The sequence below is a fragment of the Dermacentor albipictus genome, chromosome 3, assembly GCF_038994185.2.
Source record: "Dermacentor albipictus isolate Rhodes 1998 colony chromosome 3, USDA_Dalb.pri_finalv2, whole genome shotgun sequence".
Taxonomy (NCBI): domain Eukaryota; kingdom Metazoa; phylum Arthropoda; class Arachnida; order Ixodida; family Ixodidae; genus Dermacentor; species Dermacentor albipictus.
Genome location: NC_091823.1, coordinates 18,246,734 through 18,263,647, shown reverse-complemented (window position 1 = coordinate 18,263,647; position 16,914 = coordinate 18,246,734). Strand labels below are relative to the sequence as shown.

General features: G+C 41.7%; 1 protein-coding gene across 1 annotated transcript in view; it reads right to left on the bottom strand.

Moving 5' to 3' along the window:
* LOC135896971 (ATPase family gene 2 protein homolog A-like) overlaps positions 1–16,914 on the bottom strand; it is a 24,975-nt gene extending 8,061 nt beyond the window's left edge. Inside the window, exons 1-11 of the mRNA XM_065425531.2 lie at positions 16,519–16,914; positions 15,961–16,293; positions 14,231–14,737; positions 12,572–12,701; positions 12,399–12,455; positions 11,665–11,785; positions 10,207–10,341; positions 9,746–9,863; positions 7,119–7,273; positions 5,818–6,027; positions 1,010–1,143 (exon numbers count right to left, since the gene is read on the bottom strand). Of these exons, the coding sequence (XP_065281603.2) occupies positions 1,010–1,143; positions 5,818–6,027; positions 7,119–7,273; positions 9,746–9,863; positions 10,207–10,341; positions 11,665–11,785; positions 12,399–12,455; positions 12,572–12,701; positions 14,231–14,737; positions 15,961–16,293; positions 16,519–16,705 (2,087 nt within the window). The 5' untranslated portion in view covers positions 16,706–16,914. The remainder of the gene's footprint in view (positions 1–1,009; positions 1,144–5,817; positions 6,028–7,118; positions 7,274–9,745; positions 9,864–10,206; positions 10,342–11,664; positions 11,786–12,398; positions 12,456–12,571; positions 12,702–14,230; positions 14,738–15,960; positions 16,294–16,518) is intronic.

Here is a 16,914-nt window from a genome sequence, read left to right as displayed (position 1 = left end):
GTAGCAATTGCTACAAAGGAAACCAATGACAAAGTGCCAAAGTGCCACAAGAATGTCAAAGTGCCACAAGAATGTAAAATGAAGTGGGTTGTCATTGAATTTGGCCCCAAGGACATGTAATCACAGCAAGAACGAGGCACGCCCTGCAAGTGCTGGCAAGCCAACTCATGCGTGCCTTTCAGAAAAAATTAAGCGAGTGAGAAACTCACAGTAATTAGTTGTTTTATTGCTAGATGAGATTCTATCAGTCTTCTCAAGTCTCGCAAAGAGGTGCGCGCACAATAGTATTGCTGACTTGCCAGCACCAACCTGTAAATAAAGTAACTGCATGCCTACGGATTCATGGTAACGCTTTGAGTGATAGAAGATGAGATTGAAATGAGTTTTCCTGACACCCATAACTTGAAAAGACACATGCATGAATGTCGAGCATAAGGTGTGGAAATGTGGGCATCTGCAGGTGGCAGTAAACTAGGTGAAACGGAACGCACTGAAAAAAAAGAAGAAGTGTGGTTTTACGGTGTCTTATGCTGGCGCTTGCACTTTGTGTGAACCCTGCAGGTTTCTGTAAATTATAAAGTCAGTTAATAGTCCAGCACCATCCTGTGCACTTCTTGTCACTGTGTATACATCTAGTTTGCTGGTTTAATTCCTTGTTCAATACTACGTACCAACTTGTCCAGCACTTAGCCTTACTGCATCCCTCGTACAGCTTCACTGTGTTTGATGTATTAGTTGTTCGGATTAGCATACATCAGCAAACTCTTTACTTTATAGGTGCATCTAGTGTGCTACACGAGAAACACTTTCCTATGAAGTTGATGATAAATTCAAGTTAAGTTAGTTTGAATTCCAATTAGCTGGTCACTTCATATTAAGAGTGGATTGTACTATACATGCAACACGCATGACACTCACTGCAAGGGCATATTGCACAGCTGACACAATGCCCCATCAGGATGTTGTCCAAAACAGTCAAAACAGAGCATGAGGTCAGTGTAGAGCTCACCTTCCCCTGTGCACAGCCAAGGCATCAATCTCATCAAAAAATATGATGCAAGGCGATGCTGCTCTGGCCTTGCGGAAGAGATCTCGAACAGCCCGCTCAGAGTCACCAACCCACTTGCTGAATAGTTCTGGTCCCTGCAAGACACATCAATGCTGTTACAAAAGAATATGTAGACTCCTGAGGCTTGAACCAGGGCAAATGTAGCGTAAAATGAAATAGTGAAGCATGCAATTTGTCCTTTCAGTGCATGGTACCATTTCGAAATACTTTTGGATGACAGTCACAAGAATTTCTTTTAATTTCTGACTCTGTGTGTCTTCACTGTGATGAGGCTTGCTAAAACATCCTGAGGTTCTCAAATTAGAATTCTGTGGTATCTTCAACCAAACATACTATGGTGCATGTTGTTGGGCGAGTCGGTCATACATTGTTGAGCAAGGTGCTGCGCAATACAAACATGAACGAGAAGAGCACAAGGACAGGCGCAGACTCGCGACTGGGTTTTATTCAGAAGAACATGCATATTTATATCTTCATGTTTGAAAAATAATTGCTTACGTGCATGCTATAAACCTGCTTTCGTTCTGATGCAATCTGATCAAAGCATCACTGGCACAGTCATCGCCCTTGTTCCTTATTAACGAGGCCTCAGCAAGCTCACGTGCCATCTGGTCGCGACTGCGTCTCAAAATTTTTGTTCTTGCCAGCAAAGGCCAGCGTGGATTATCACGTGTAGCCAACGGGCATGTGCTGTAGTGCAAGGGCAAATTAAGTCCTTTTCTGGTCTTTATCGAAAGCCAGTGCTCCCCTAGTGGTTCATTTATACATTGGCCCGTTTGACCGATGTGAACCTTCCCACAGGTCAGGCAAATTTCGTATACAACTCCAGCCAAGCACCTTATGTACTGAATGATGTGAAGCTTTGTGCAGTCTCGCACACTCCTTTCTCTGTAGGTGATTCGGAGGCACAGTGAGGCTAACTTAGGTGGGACCAAAAATACAGTACTACCTACACATCATAGTGATTGGCTACATTTTTCAGGTTGTGAGACACTCTATGAATACAGTGCACAACCGCTGGTCTGATTTTTTTTTCTTTTTTTCTTGACCATGACCTTCCTTGGGTGCTCTAGCCTTCAATCTCTGCTGGAGCTCTTCTGCCACAGCGACCATGATTGAAATAGGGAAACCAGTTTTCAGCAACCTACCAACCTGATTGTTCAGGCTTGACTTGTCCAAGGCTCCCTTCAAGCAGAACCTACCAATGGCCCATATTACTGTCTTGGAATGTGCAGATTCATACAACAGCAGGTCTTTTCGGATGTGTGGCGAGTACATACAGCACGTGTGATCTGGTGTTAAAGTCAGGTTAATATCTAAATCTGAACTCTATTCTGGTCAGGTAATTCGTAGGTGAAGGTTGGACCCCTCCCGTGTCGTTTAAAGATCGCTGAAGTGTTTTGTATGCAGTCCGCGTGTGTGAAACCAGGTTGTTCTTTACGAAGGACTGGACAGTCATCGACGTATCTAAAAACCTTGAGAACTATCTTGTCCAAATAGCACACCAGATCATGATCAATGCTGGCCAAGAAACTACCAGTCATTACAGATGCCACACAAGAGCCAATGCATATACCATCAGGTTGAACAAGGACCTGCATGTCAATTGTTACATAAGTTGACTCAAGACGGAATTCAAGGAGTGTCATAATATTGTCCAGGGTCAAACCACTGGTGTTCTGAAAATCAACGACACTATACTTTCAGTACAAGACGTAACAACACAAAACAGGCCTTCATGAGGTATAGAATAGAACAGATGTTCTATGTCAAACAAGACAGCGTAACTCAACGATGAAAAAACCTGTAGGAACGAAACCACATCACCTCAGTTCCTTATCATAAAAGGGTCTTGTATCGCCAACGACATTAACCACTTCATGAGAAAGGCGCTAATTTCCCATAGCCAGATATATTGCCAGGTATCTGTTACCCATACGAAATCCCTGTGACCTGTGGGAAGGTTTAAATCAGTCAAACAAGCCGATGCATAAGTAAACTAAGGGAGCGCCAGCTCTCTATAAAGACTAGAAAAGGGTCTAATTTGCCCTAGCACTGCGATGCATGCCCTTTGGAGACACGTGATAATTTGTGCCGGTCTTTTCTGGCAAGAACAAAAATTTTTGCATGTCTAACATGCACCAATGATTCATGAAATATAACAGTAAAATCAGTGTGCAAGTTATATGCAAATTTTGCCTTGAGGTGTGGCTTCCTGGTAGCATGAATATTGCCTCAAGGTGCAGCTTTGTGGCAAAGCATACCGTGTTGCCAGAAGCCAAGCCTCAAGGCAAAGCTTTTCGCCATCCAAAGTTTCATTATCTTCTAGCTCCCTCCTCTCTCATGCTCATTCCTTCGCCTCTTTTTGAGTCGCTATTTTGCATTTACTACCGTATTTACTCAAATATAGGTCGACCTTATTAAAGCGAAGCTTTCTTTGCCTCTTCCTTTGATTTTTCCACTGCTGCAGCTGTCGCTGTTTTTCATTCCGCGTTGGGAGATGGTTCAGAGGACACATATTCTTTGCAGGAACATTGCATAGAGAAAAGGCGACACAAGAAACTCGTTTGAACCTTTCCACTGCATTGCCACAATGCCCTCTGGAGCTCCCTGGGCATCGCCACAATACCCTCTTGATGGCTGCAATTATCCGTGACCCCCCACAAAAGCATTGTAGAAACTGCAGCGCTCACCTTTGTACTAACAGGCAACAGTACAAAGTGGAGGTAGATATTATGGGAGAGGGGAGGCAGGAAGGAGGCAGAGAATGGGTAGAATCGACACAGTCATGAAACAAGTGAATAACAGCATTGCCACTCTTCACTCGCAGCTCCCACACATGGTGAGAGGATGGGAGAGAGAAAAGGCGAGGTAAGAATGCAAAGAAACGCTACTTCTAGATACAACAGTGATTGTAGACAAACTGGATAAATTTAAGTTGAAGGTATGGTACGGTTCTTTTCGGCTATTTCTGAAAAATAAACACCATGCAGACACCATGCAGTCAAGCAGACAACTCACGCATGTTGTGAAGGTTAATTAAATTAAATTATCGAGTCTTACGTGCCAAAACCACGATCTGATTTTGAGGCACGCTGTAGTGGGAGACTCCAGAAATTTGGACCATCTGGGCGTTGTTAATTTGCACCTAAATCTAAGTACACGGGTGTTTTCGCATTTCACCCCCATCGAATTGCGGCCGCCGTGGCCAGGATTTGATCCCACAAGCTCATGCTTAACAACACTATAGCGACTAAGCAACTATAGTGGGTCGTTGTGCAGGCGCAAAACCGCATTAAAGCACCACTGCCTCTAGGTGACACCATGGAAGCGGCAGCACGTCAAATCAGCACATCTGTGCTCGCTGTGGTAGCTTTGCTGCTAAGGCATTACACGTGGTCGCGGGTTCCATCCTGACTGCGGCAGCTGCATTTTGACAGGGGCGAAATACAAAAGTGCTTGCACACTTAGATTTACGTACACATTAAAGAACGTCAGGGGGTCAAAATTAATCCGGAGTCCGCCACGACAGTGTGCCTCATAATTCGACTGTGGTTTTGGCAGATAAAGCCCCATAATTCAATTAAAGTTTAAGAGTTTTGCCATGATGCGATGTGCTGTGTGAGGCAATGACAATGCTAACCTTCTCAGAGGTTATGTATAATGATGCATAATGCCTCAAACAAACACGTCTCGCTGTGTGTTCTGTTTACTACGCAGACAAACAGCAGTGGCGCATGCAAGGTAACGTTCAACATCAACGCACCACTCTAGTATTGCACTGAATGCTGAAGAAATTAAACATTGGCCGTCAACATTACCACTAATTATTGTCAGTCAAAGCGAACATCACAGAAAGCTTTATTTACACTGATTTCTGCAGTGAGTAGGATTCACACTTTCTTTTTTTGAAACAGTTACTCAAATTAAGCTATCGACCTATACTGGTGACCAGAGAAGCTCAACCTATATATTCGTGAGTAAAGCTAGCAAAAGTATTGAGCTAAGGGACGTCCACCGTTGCACCTGCTGTAAGGCCAACCTGGATGTTATCCAGGCTGGCTTTCAGAAATCCTGCATATTCAACGCACTCTACAGCACCAAGGATGACGCCATTTGGGGTGCCAAGGACAGCTGCAAAGCATCCCACTAGAACAATTTCTCTGACTGTTCAAACGAGGATGATGCTTGTGGCATTGGCTCGTGAAATTTAGTAGCCAAACTTGCTGTAAAGATGTGTCATGTTCAGTTTTTTGTTTGCCTAAAGAGTTGTTGATGAACCTATACTATTTGATATAATCTGTTTTTCTTTCTCGGCTAGTTCAATATATAGAGCTCACCCTACATTCGTGCTCAACCTATTTTTGAGTAAATACGGTAGTTGGTGAATAAGATCACATGACGCCAGCAAACCAGAGCTCGGATCACGATGAGCTGCAGTCGGTGACAGTCCTGTACAGTGCAGCAGAAGCTGAAGATTATCAGTGTCGCCAAATAGATCAGGAACAAAGCCGTTGGCCGAAGATACGATAAGGACGAGTCACACATCCGCAAATGGATACTGTTTTTGCAAAGATCTGAGCATTGTTAAAGCTGTTATTTCCATTGGTCATACGCCCGGATTTTTTTTTTCTTTCCAGACTGTTGTAATTGGGAGTGCAGGTTATACATGGTGGCAGGTTATATGCAGAAAAAGAAAGTAATCTTTCTGTATTCACCGTTACATTCAATACTGTATGAAATCTTGCCTTGATTGCAATGAAGTTGAGGCCACTCTCCGTGGCCAATGCTTTGGCTATCATGGTCTTTGAGCAGCCAGGTGGACCATACAGTAGCACTCCAGATGGAGGTGTCACCCCAAGACGGATGAAGGCGTCCCTGTGTTTCCACGGCCATTCCACGACCTGCTGCAGTTTTAGCTTAACCTCCTTCATTCCTCCAATATCGCTCCAGCGCACCTGAAAAAGAAATAGATGGGCTTTAATTAAACCTTCTAAAGTGGTCTAACTAACATTACCACATAAGAGTGAGAAGGACTTATGCAATGGCAGTAAGTGCCAAAACGAGGAAAGGGCAATACATTTTATCTAAAATTTGTCCTGGCATTACTATAACATAACCACTGACACAATTTCAACACATAATGCACATAAGAGATTTGATTAAAATGCAATGCAAAATGTCTCCAACTTGGTCAGCAGTCATGTGAGCTGTGTTACAGATTTTACCTCTTCCTGGGAGATGGCTACAAAACACTTCAGCATTGAAAAAGTTGAACCTACTACAGCTGGCTGGCGCTAACAAACACGTGATCACCCACTGTGTTTCAGTGGCTTTTCTTACAGCACAAGTGCAAATTTTTTTTAACAGCTGACGCCATAAGCAAAATGCAGAAAACAGAACTGATGTGTATGTTGCATAAAGAAAAACCCTGCAGCAAATGGCGGCCATCCAAAGCTTTAGAAACAAGAAGACTGCAGTTTCAACCTACAGTGCTTTGAACACCTTTACTCTATGAGGGAACGATGGTGCCAGCAGAGTAGTGAACGCTGAGAATGCCTAGAGATGGCCCACATGTTACACAAGGGACTGTAGTTTCTGGACGAAGCACAACATGGTGGCACTGGGTCTGGTGGGTGTGGTCTGTGTTGTGGAGTGGCAGACAGAGGGAGCAGTGGAGCAACACATGGAGCGTGATAATATAGAGTGGTAATTGAAATGAACGCTTGTTACCTGTCCAAGTAGGTGGTGAAGCAATCCTTCAGGCACGCCCACCGCCTCCAAGTTAATCTTGTGCGTGCCCCCGCTTGCCAGGATTGACCAGTCTACGCTTCTGTTACTCTTTATTATCAAACTCCACGCATGGCTTTAAGGCTCTCTTTGCCCACCATTGCACAACATACGCCCCACCCATCAGTCACAGTGAAGCCACTTTTGTGCTTCATCCAGCGACTACAGCCCCCACCCAACACTTGCACCATTTCTTGGTGTTCCCTAACTACTCGGAGTTCCGCTGGCAGGGCCACTTCCTAATCACAACTGCATTCACCTTGGGAATCTCCAAAGCAACCTCACGCATTGCACTTGGCTTGGTATGACGCAGTGCCGTAGCCATGTCTGCTTTTGTCAACTGCACAACTTGGGACAAGGCGGCATCACTGATGTTCTTGCTAGCGATGTTTCTTTCAAGAGCACGCAGGGCAGCTGCAAGCAGTAAAGAACATAAAGTGCTGGAAACAGACGATAAACAGCCATTGAACTCTGGAATGATCTTCCTGATAACCTTGTCTCCATCACTAAAAATGAAACAGTCCACGAAAATTTGTACACTCACTTACTGTAAGGTTGTGTGTTAAGTATTGTACAGAATACTTAGTCATTAACAATGTTCATTTATTCCTGTTTATGCTTTATATAAGTTTGTTGTAATTCCTCCCCCATCACTCAATGTTCCTATTATAACCTGTGGTATATTTATAAATAAATAAATAAATAAATAAATAAATAAATAATGTCAAATGAGCAAGCACTTGAAATTTATAATTTAACAATCCAAGAAACAATGTAACCTTTCTAACCTTTTATTACAATTTATTTATTTATTTATTTATTTATTTATTTATTTATTTATTACAAATACCTACAGCGCCCGAGTTAGGCATTATCGTAACCTTTCCTGTATTGTGGACAAGTGCTGCACATCATCAAAGGTTGTATACGTACATTAAGCCCTTGTTACAACAAAATCACTTTATCCGAAGTTTCTTGGGGTCTCGATGGCACTGCATGCATGTTAGAGCAAATTAATTAAAGAACAAAAATGCTGGCGTACAATTGGTGGGAAGTGTGATGCAGGAGATCCACACAATGGAGCATACATGGTAACCTTTTGAGTTACTTCGTATCAAGCTGGAGAGGCAATGATTGTTGGGTGGGTGACCCTACCAGATGGTGACAGCTCCTTGGGTCTAACTTTAACACGCCATGATAACAACACGCCATGATAACCAACAGATGAGGCAGCTGTTCAGGGATGTCAGTAGGTTCATCCACTATCAAGAATAGATGTGTTTCAGTGTACATTCGACAGCCCCTGCACAAGTGCCCCTGCTCCTGCACAACTGGAGTGTATGTCCTGTTCTACTACGACTCTTTGGACTGCCTCCACTTTCGATGAAATGCCACTTAAAATGAAGTGCAGTTCCTGTCTTGATGACTTGATTATATGTTTCAGTACACATTTTACAAGCTCCCGTACTGTTGGACTGCACATTCTGTTCTATTATGAATATGTAGTGTGTCTCTGCTTTTATTGAAATATTGCTTATGATGAAGTGCTGTTCCTGTCCAGATGACTTAGTCGCAACAAGGTGTTTCTGTACCAACACAGCCTCTAATGTGTTTAAATCGTCATGATTTGAAGTAGAACTACGATAGACCTAATGACAAGAATAATTAGCAAATTTGCAGCTTTGATATGCCAGGCCAAAGTGATAGCGATACCTGCAGCAGCTTTCTCTGAGAATAGTTCATCCCATATGGACGAAAGCACTCTAGGAAGAAATTTTTGAAATTGGTTCACCAGAAGATGGTAGCAGAGTTCCTGCTGAAACCTGGAGTGCAGTGTTCTTAAGAGCCTTCACAGCCCATTTACACTGTCAGTAGAGCAGACTGAAGTTGGAAGTCTGCTTGCCCACAATGCTTTATGGTTACTTTTTACACACAGAAAAGGATGGCCTCCAAAAGTAGTACAATGACAATTTCAAAGCTAATCTTTCTTTGCCTCTTCCACCCACTTTGTGGATGCTGGCTGTTGTCTTGCACGAATGGCTGGAACAGGTATCAGATATAGTGCAAACCGATGTCGCAGGGACAGCAGGTCATGTATGTAGCACAAACTTAAGCTCCAAAAACATGCCGTTATTGTCATGCTGTTGTCATAATTTTATCAGCTTCATTTCATTGTGATCATTCCTTCATTGTCATATAGTCATCATATTTAGGTCATGGTGCCGTCACCATTACAGTGTCACCATTTCATCATCATCATTCCATTGTCATCCCGCCTTCGTAGTCATACTGTGGCCGTCATGGTTGTTCCATTGTTGTCATTCCAGTTTCATCCTCCCATCATTCAGGTTTGTTATGCCATCATCATCATACTGTCATAATTCTTCCAGCATTATCATCCCGTTGTCATCAGGTCACCATTATCATGCTGTTGCTGTCATTTCAGTGTCATCATTCCTTTGACGTCAGACCCACAAATTTATGTTCAGCAAGGTGTTTCCTGGTGAAAATGTGTTTAACCTGGTTACATGCAAATAGTCACTAAGCAAGCGCAGCATTTCTTACAAACACCAATGAAAGTTTCGTTAATATCGCTTTTCACAGCATGATGTGGGATCTGCACATTTTTTGAATCTCTGTTTAGTTATTAAAGTATTGTTTTGGTTAATTTAATAACACTTATACAATTTCTATTGGTATGAAAAATGCTAACAATATTCTATCATGACTGTCTTGCTCCAATGAAAAATTACCGTCTGTAGTTGCTTAACGTTCTGACAAGTTGAGTTTGATTTAGATTATAATGAGAAAAAAGAAAAGATGCATCCACCCACTTTTTGATGAATCCACTAGAGCTAGCACAGAGGGATGGCAACACACGCTTACCATCAGCACAAACAGCTGCTAAATCTGCTCCAGTGAGACCGTGGGCGACATCTGCTATTTCTGTGATGTCTTCATTGCTGAGTGAGTGGTTGACATTACTCAATATTTTCTGAAGAATCTGCAAATAACCACCAAATGAATCAAAGGTATGTTTGCTTAGGTTGCTGTTCAACTAAGAACATTATGCATACATATATAGTAATTTCACGGTCACTTACAGGAGAGTCTAATATGAATGAAGCAAAAGGAAATTGCATTGATGCGGTAACACATGGTTTTGTCATGAAACTGAACTACACAATGCACCTATTCTTCTTTTAATAAAAAAGGAAATATAAGGTTCAGAAAGTGTTCTATAAATGTACTATGTATGTATATGTATGTGCAGGGGCTAGAATTTGCTCCACTTCTGAATGTTAGAAGTCTAACCAGTATTGGTCAGCTTCCACCTTTCATGTTACCTGCTGCCGTCCATGTGCAGTGGGAACGCCGATTTCAATTTCTCTGTCAAGACGACCGGGCTGGCGCAGGGATGGGTCAACAAAGTTGGGTCTGTTAGTGGCACCCAGCACTAAAACCCACTTGTCCTCAACAAGCTGGAAGAAAACATGAGACATTCTTATGGCAATCGAAGTGGTAACAATGTTCACAAAGTTTCTGATACCGAAAGTGGCCTCTAGCATGAGACTAATCACATGATAATGATGCCAACTTAGTAAAAACTTTACTTGTGGAAATAAAGGTAATATTATGCTCTTGCACTCAGCAATAACATGGTAAGTCTAAGCTGCAATAAATAAGAAAGTTAACTTGTGGAGGCATCTATGTAGGTACTCTATCTTGTTTCATTTTGTTCTTCCCTCTTGTTTTCTTGTCAAATTTTGGTCAGTACAGCAAATATTCTAATTTTGGCTTACTGCTGGCTTTTGGGAAGGTGAAAGCTCTAGCAGCAACCCATTAGCACCAGCAACTAGGGGTGTGCGAATATGATAATTTTCGAATATGAATTGAATACAAATACTTAGCATCAAATATCAAATCAAATAATGATATGCACAGGCATTTATTAGCAAGTTCGTTTATTTTAACATGTTGAAACATTGTAATTACATTGTCATTGATAAAAAAAAAGATTTACGTAGTAAGCATATACACTAAGAAATTGTTTATTCGGCTCATGTTAGCTTTGGAAAATTGAGCAATTTCCACTAGTCCGTTCTCGCCAGCCTGTGCCTTATTATACCACATCAATTTCCCGTAAACTCAAAGGCATTCGACCCTGAGTATAGACATCACTCATCGTATTTGCTGTCAAGCAATAAGTTCAGTATTGGGGGTGGGACCTTCAAAGAGTATACTTTCACTGTTCGCAAACCCGTGCACCTTGCTACTGAAGCTGGCTTTCCTGCAATGCTTTGGTGTCCAGTGGCTAAGCTTGTACTACAGGCAAAATTTCGCCAGCAGCATGAAATTATACATTTTCTTAGAAGAGTACGCATTTGGGCTGGTTGATTCATGATTACGAGCAGGAAACAGCGCTAAACAACAGGTCGAAGTGAGGGACACAGACCTAATTCATCCTGTTGTTTAGCGCTGTTTTCTGCTCGTAAAAACTTTCTTAGATTAGACAGAAATAAACGCTGAGAACCATGTTTGCTGTCGCACAGCCAGCAGTATTCGGATATTCGTATCCAATCGAATTTTCGAACATTTTCGAATACCTAGTTTTCGAATCAAATCAAATATCAAAAAAATAATATTCGATAATATTCGAAATTTTTAAATATTCTCACATCCCTACCAGCAACCTAATGTCATGAATAGTGCTAGGCAATCCGGGCCTGTGTCATGGCAACAGCGTCCAAAGTGTAGCACACTAAATAACAAATGGTGCTAAAGTTATATGACTGCAGCGTTACCGGCAATGAATCAATGAGGGACACCAGGGTGGCCACTGCCCTTGCCTCTTGATTGGACATCCCAGACTCACGTTTGGGACACAATGCGTCAATCTCATCTATGAACACAATGCTTGGTGCTCTGCAAGATGATAAAAAGAATGCTTGGTTTTGCACACAAGTAACATTTTTGCAAATCAATGCAATGCATTACTAGTATAGACAAGGCGCATGCATTGGGCATGCTACAGGATCAAACGGCAAAGAAATTTTTATGCATGGTGCACCACCAGTGATATCAAACGTACATAAGTGCTGCCAATCTACTAGATTCTGCACAGGCTATGTCATTATATTCGCTTGTATGCAATCTAACTTACATTTAAAACAAGCAACAAAAATAACAGAAAAGAAAGCAAGTAGGTCAGAATCTTGCTCTGAGCTAGTTTGTGACTTATAATCAGGAATTCAACGGCGCAAGAACACATATGGAGAAACAAGACATTTGACAGCATTGCCACCAGTTACCCATTTCGTCTTGTGCGTTCCTTCTATGTGTTTGTTTTGTGCCGTCAAATGCCTGAACGAAGGCAAGTACAAACACATACATATAAGGAATGGCTTCCACAAAAAACAAAGCTACAACATTTAGAACTGAAAAACAAACAAACAAAAGCAATGTGTACAGTAAATCCAGTAAATATCTAGTCCCCACCTCTTATAAACAACCTTGAAAATATCTTGCATCACCATACCTCTCAGAAGCATCCTTGAATAAGCTTTTTAGTGTGGCCTCAGTTTCTCCATAGTACCTGAATTTGTGAATAAACATATCAATGAAAAGAAAGCATTTCTCAACCTCACTAAGCACAGTTATGTAGAATTATCAAGGTAAGGAAAAAATATGTAACTAAAAGCAAGGACTTACTTGCTAAAAATCTGGGGACCATCTATAACAATAAGTGCTGCTTTTGACTCTGCTGCAACAGCTCGTGCAAGCATAGTTTTTCCAGTGCCTGGAGGACCAAAGAGAAGTGCCCCTCTCGGTGGCTTCAACCCTGTGTAGTACATCACAACATTTCATGAGACAACATGAGAGAGCAGATCATGATAATTATGCTATTGTGCATTACTTAATCTCACTTCGAAAAATTTGTAGCAGTTTGACAACTAAAAATTGCACCTGCATCTCAGCAACACAGTTATTAGCAGCATGTTAATTTAATACAACAAAAAGTAAAATTCTGCGTAAATTTGACCACAACAATGCAAACTGTACAATAATGAGGTGGAAGCAACTTAAGTGTGCATTATTAGGACAGTGCACATCTATTCCCACAAGAGGGGAAAAAATAAAAAGGAAGAAATAGGACAAATCATGGTGTTGTAGAGAGTCAGTAGTAATAGCTGGTTGGTGCAAGTTACAACTTCTAAGTCGAAGCAAAGCAATGAAGCTGTTTCTCTTGTCAGTTAACAACAACAAAATTCCTGCAATTCTGGGCAGAGTTCACTCAACTGTAATTAAAACAGCAATGTATACAGCATTCCACAAGCAATGACTGCTGGCTGTTTTTCTTTCTGCCTTCTGTGATAGTTCTGTAGCAGTATTAATAATAATAATAATAATAATAATAATAATAATAATAATAATAATAATAATAATATACTGAGTTTTGATTAAAATACCAACACCTTGGACTGCACAAGTGGGAGCACAATCAAGAGCACAAGATGTGAAAAAATTATGCTTTTCCTTAAAGGGACACTTAAGGCAAACACTAAGTCAATCTAAAGTGACAGATTAGTGCTTGAGAATCTCTAAGGCATCAATATTATTGCAAACAGAGCCTTAATAATGGAGAAATTGAGGTGAATGCAGGACATGATTACAGACTCTCTGGGACACTCAAGCACTTGCCTGAGGACGAAAGCACTCCTTAGTTAAATTACGTCACTAGTACTCAACTACTCAGCGCAAAAACACACTCATATTGTATTATCAGATGACATAAAGTACCACTTGTCCAGTTCCATTTCATGTTTAGAAAAAAAACTCGTTGAAATTTCTGTTGACAACGACGCGGGCAGTTGAAAGGTTTCGTTCTCGCTTGATTCTGCGTTGCCCACACTTTCGCGTTTCAATACTTTCCTGATCGCGTAGTGCTGTGCTGGTTTTGCTGACTCGCGAAACTCGCACAAACTGCAGGTAGCACACAATTCAACTTCCATGTGATGTCGCAGGATGCCCGTACGGTCTACGTCACTTGACCAAAAAGAAACTGCAGCGGTGAATCCACAGCTCTGTCTAGGCTCGGTGCCGCCGTCTGTCGGGCGCCATTTTACTCATCGACGGCAGCAAAGGGCGGTGATGGCGTATGTAACATCACCACTCCCCTGGTTGGGTGGCACGAGATTTGAATTTAGAAATGAAACAAGCGTTGTGAGGTTTCTGGAATGGTATTTAAACAGTCGACGTCGACTTATTATTTGCCTTTAGTGTCCCTTTAAATGCAAAGTAAAGGAAAGGACAGAAATCTGTAGCAAGCAATGCAGCCACAGTGCTTTTGTTGCTACAAGTGTGGCTCACCGAATCGAGTAAATGTCCCAGGATGCTTGAGAGGCACTTCAAAAAGTTCTCGAAGTTGCTGAATCTCTTTGTCGAGGCCTCCAATGTGGTCATAGCCAGTACATGTAAGCCGCTCACCAGCTTGTTCAGCTGCTGACCTTATGACAATATCTGTGCTTGATCTGATTCGATGAAAGGTTGCTTTCTCACTTTCACGACAGTGCAATACTGACTTTGGTGTACTGAAGGCAATGGGACTGTGAATTGACCATGAACCTGTCTTGGCAGGTGTCCTTGAACGAGGAGAAGCGAAGGTTGCCTTAAAACTACTGTCACCACTTAATTCTTCACATATTGCAAGTCTTTTCATACTTTCACCTAAGCTGTTGTCATTATGAGACATAAAGCACCGAGATGGATTCTCTAATAAAGAACCATCTTCACCTCGCGTTTCAAGCACTTCGAAGTTCAGTATTTGGCCATAAAAGCAGCACTGAAGCAGGAACCCTGGCTTCACAAAAATTCCCACTGCAACAGAAAAAGAAATAATATATTGGAGAAGCCTTAAGACGGTGCTGTGATGACAACATACAGGCATAAACAGTGTGTCACAAATCTGTCAGATGACATCATTCAGATATACTGCATGCTTGCTTTAGATGAACAGCCACATTTCAGGAATTGTAGGTTAACTATGCAAATTATGCAAATAAGTTCCACTAAAAATGAAAGCCTGCCAATGAGTCTAGCACAATTGAAATGCTGTTCTCTACTTCAAGAACAAGGGTAACATAGTAACTTTTTGTGACAAACAACATTGTGCACACAAAGTGTCAACCTAAACTGTAGTAAAATCTACACTTTTCTTAGAACACTTTTCTAATTCTATGTCTTCAGATCTATTTAGATTCATATTTCATGAACAGCTTCACCATCTCAAGGTGACAATGTTAAGACCTACACTTGCTGGTAATGCATTTTAGATATACTGACACGGTGTCTCCCTTAATTTCAGCCTTGTTTTTGTACTGTTAGTAAATCCACAATGTATTAAGAAGTCCAAGTGGTAACACTGTCGAGTTATAGATATAATACATCAGACCCCTTTCTGCATCTTCACCACCATACTGTGATGGTGTGCTTCCCTTGTTCGGGCACCCTTGTTTTTGCACTGCTAGTGCAAGTTACAACAAAAAACACCACTACATGTTTCTGATACACGAGAAAAATGGACACCAAGACAACTGAGCACTAATAAGCTTAATGACAAGCCTCCTATATAAATAGGCATTTACATTTGTTTACATTTAACTAAGAAAAATGGACACCAAGACAACTGAGCACTAATAAGCTTAATGACAAGCCTCCTATATAAATAGGCATTTCGATTCATGCACACAGGCTGCACGGTTGCTTTAGTTGCCTTTAAGTAGACTTCGTTATGTTTACATTTAACTAAGAGCTGCTGTGTCGCTGCAAACATGTTGCAGCTTGTCGATGATTTAACCTTGTAATTATTATTTTGTGTTTGTGTGTGTGTGTTTCGTATTATTCTGCACTGCCTACATAAATGTCATGTTAAACTGTATTTGATAGGCTGAATTTAGTTGTGAAGCTGCTGTTTTTTCGCACCTCCTCAGCCATTTCCTGTCTCTCATAAAAAAGTAAAACAAGAAGTGAAAGGTCACTTTTTCCCGAGTTTATGTAGATGACCAATAAGCTTACTTAGCAATACGCTTAGCAACACTTACTATTTTGTTGTAAAAGGCATTTCAGGAGGCTTGGGTCGCTTTCTTTGATTGCGTCCTGAGTGGAAATCACTGTAACACTGCTGGCGGCAACAACTGAGCCGCAGTGCCTTTTTACAGTTACTGCTTTGGACTTGCTTGTTCTGTAGCGCTTGGACATGGCTACACATGTGAGACCGACATTGGTTGAAGGCCACGCAATAAGCAGATTTGTTTGGCCCTCCAGGGAGACTTCCACGACATCCTTGATCCCTGTGTTACACGTCTTCATGCACGACGGATGGAGATATAACAGCTGACACTTCATCCACTCGGGCAGTGTAATCGTATCATCACCTGAAGAAAAGAGTGAGCAAATGAGCAAATGTTTGGCAAAGATCAAACACAACTTTTTTAGCCATCTGAAAACGACAAGATGGAATTCAGAGCTCCAATTACATATCGACGGTAAACCACAGTAATGCATGCAAGCCGCGGAAACGTCCCCTCTTGTAAAGACGGCACTAGCTTGTACAGTTGCAACAGAGCTCTCAAACTCAGTAGAGTAGATAATCTTGTTACCTAGATAATCTTGAAGAGTCCCGTGCAAAACGCCGTCGTGTATGAAGTCGTGATCTAACTTTTCGCCCTCAAATTTGCATCGTGGGCACACCCGCTCATGCAAGGCAGCATCTTTAGATGCTACTATCACACCACAGGCACCACACTGCAGAAAGTCGGACTTGGTGCTTTTTCCTTTGGGCGGCATGATTTACACGCTTCCTGACGGCAAACTCGTCGTACTGAGCAAGCCAAGAACTCGATGATTTTGCTTCCTTTCTGGATCATTACCCGACATTATACACAAAACGAAACGAAGGACTCCGCCAACACGTGCGCACAAGCCATGTGTACAGTGTACTAGAATGCTTTAGCCATGTGGATGCCGTGTGTGCAGAAGAGCGGGAAGACGTTTGA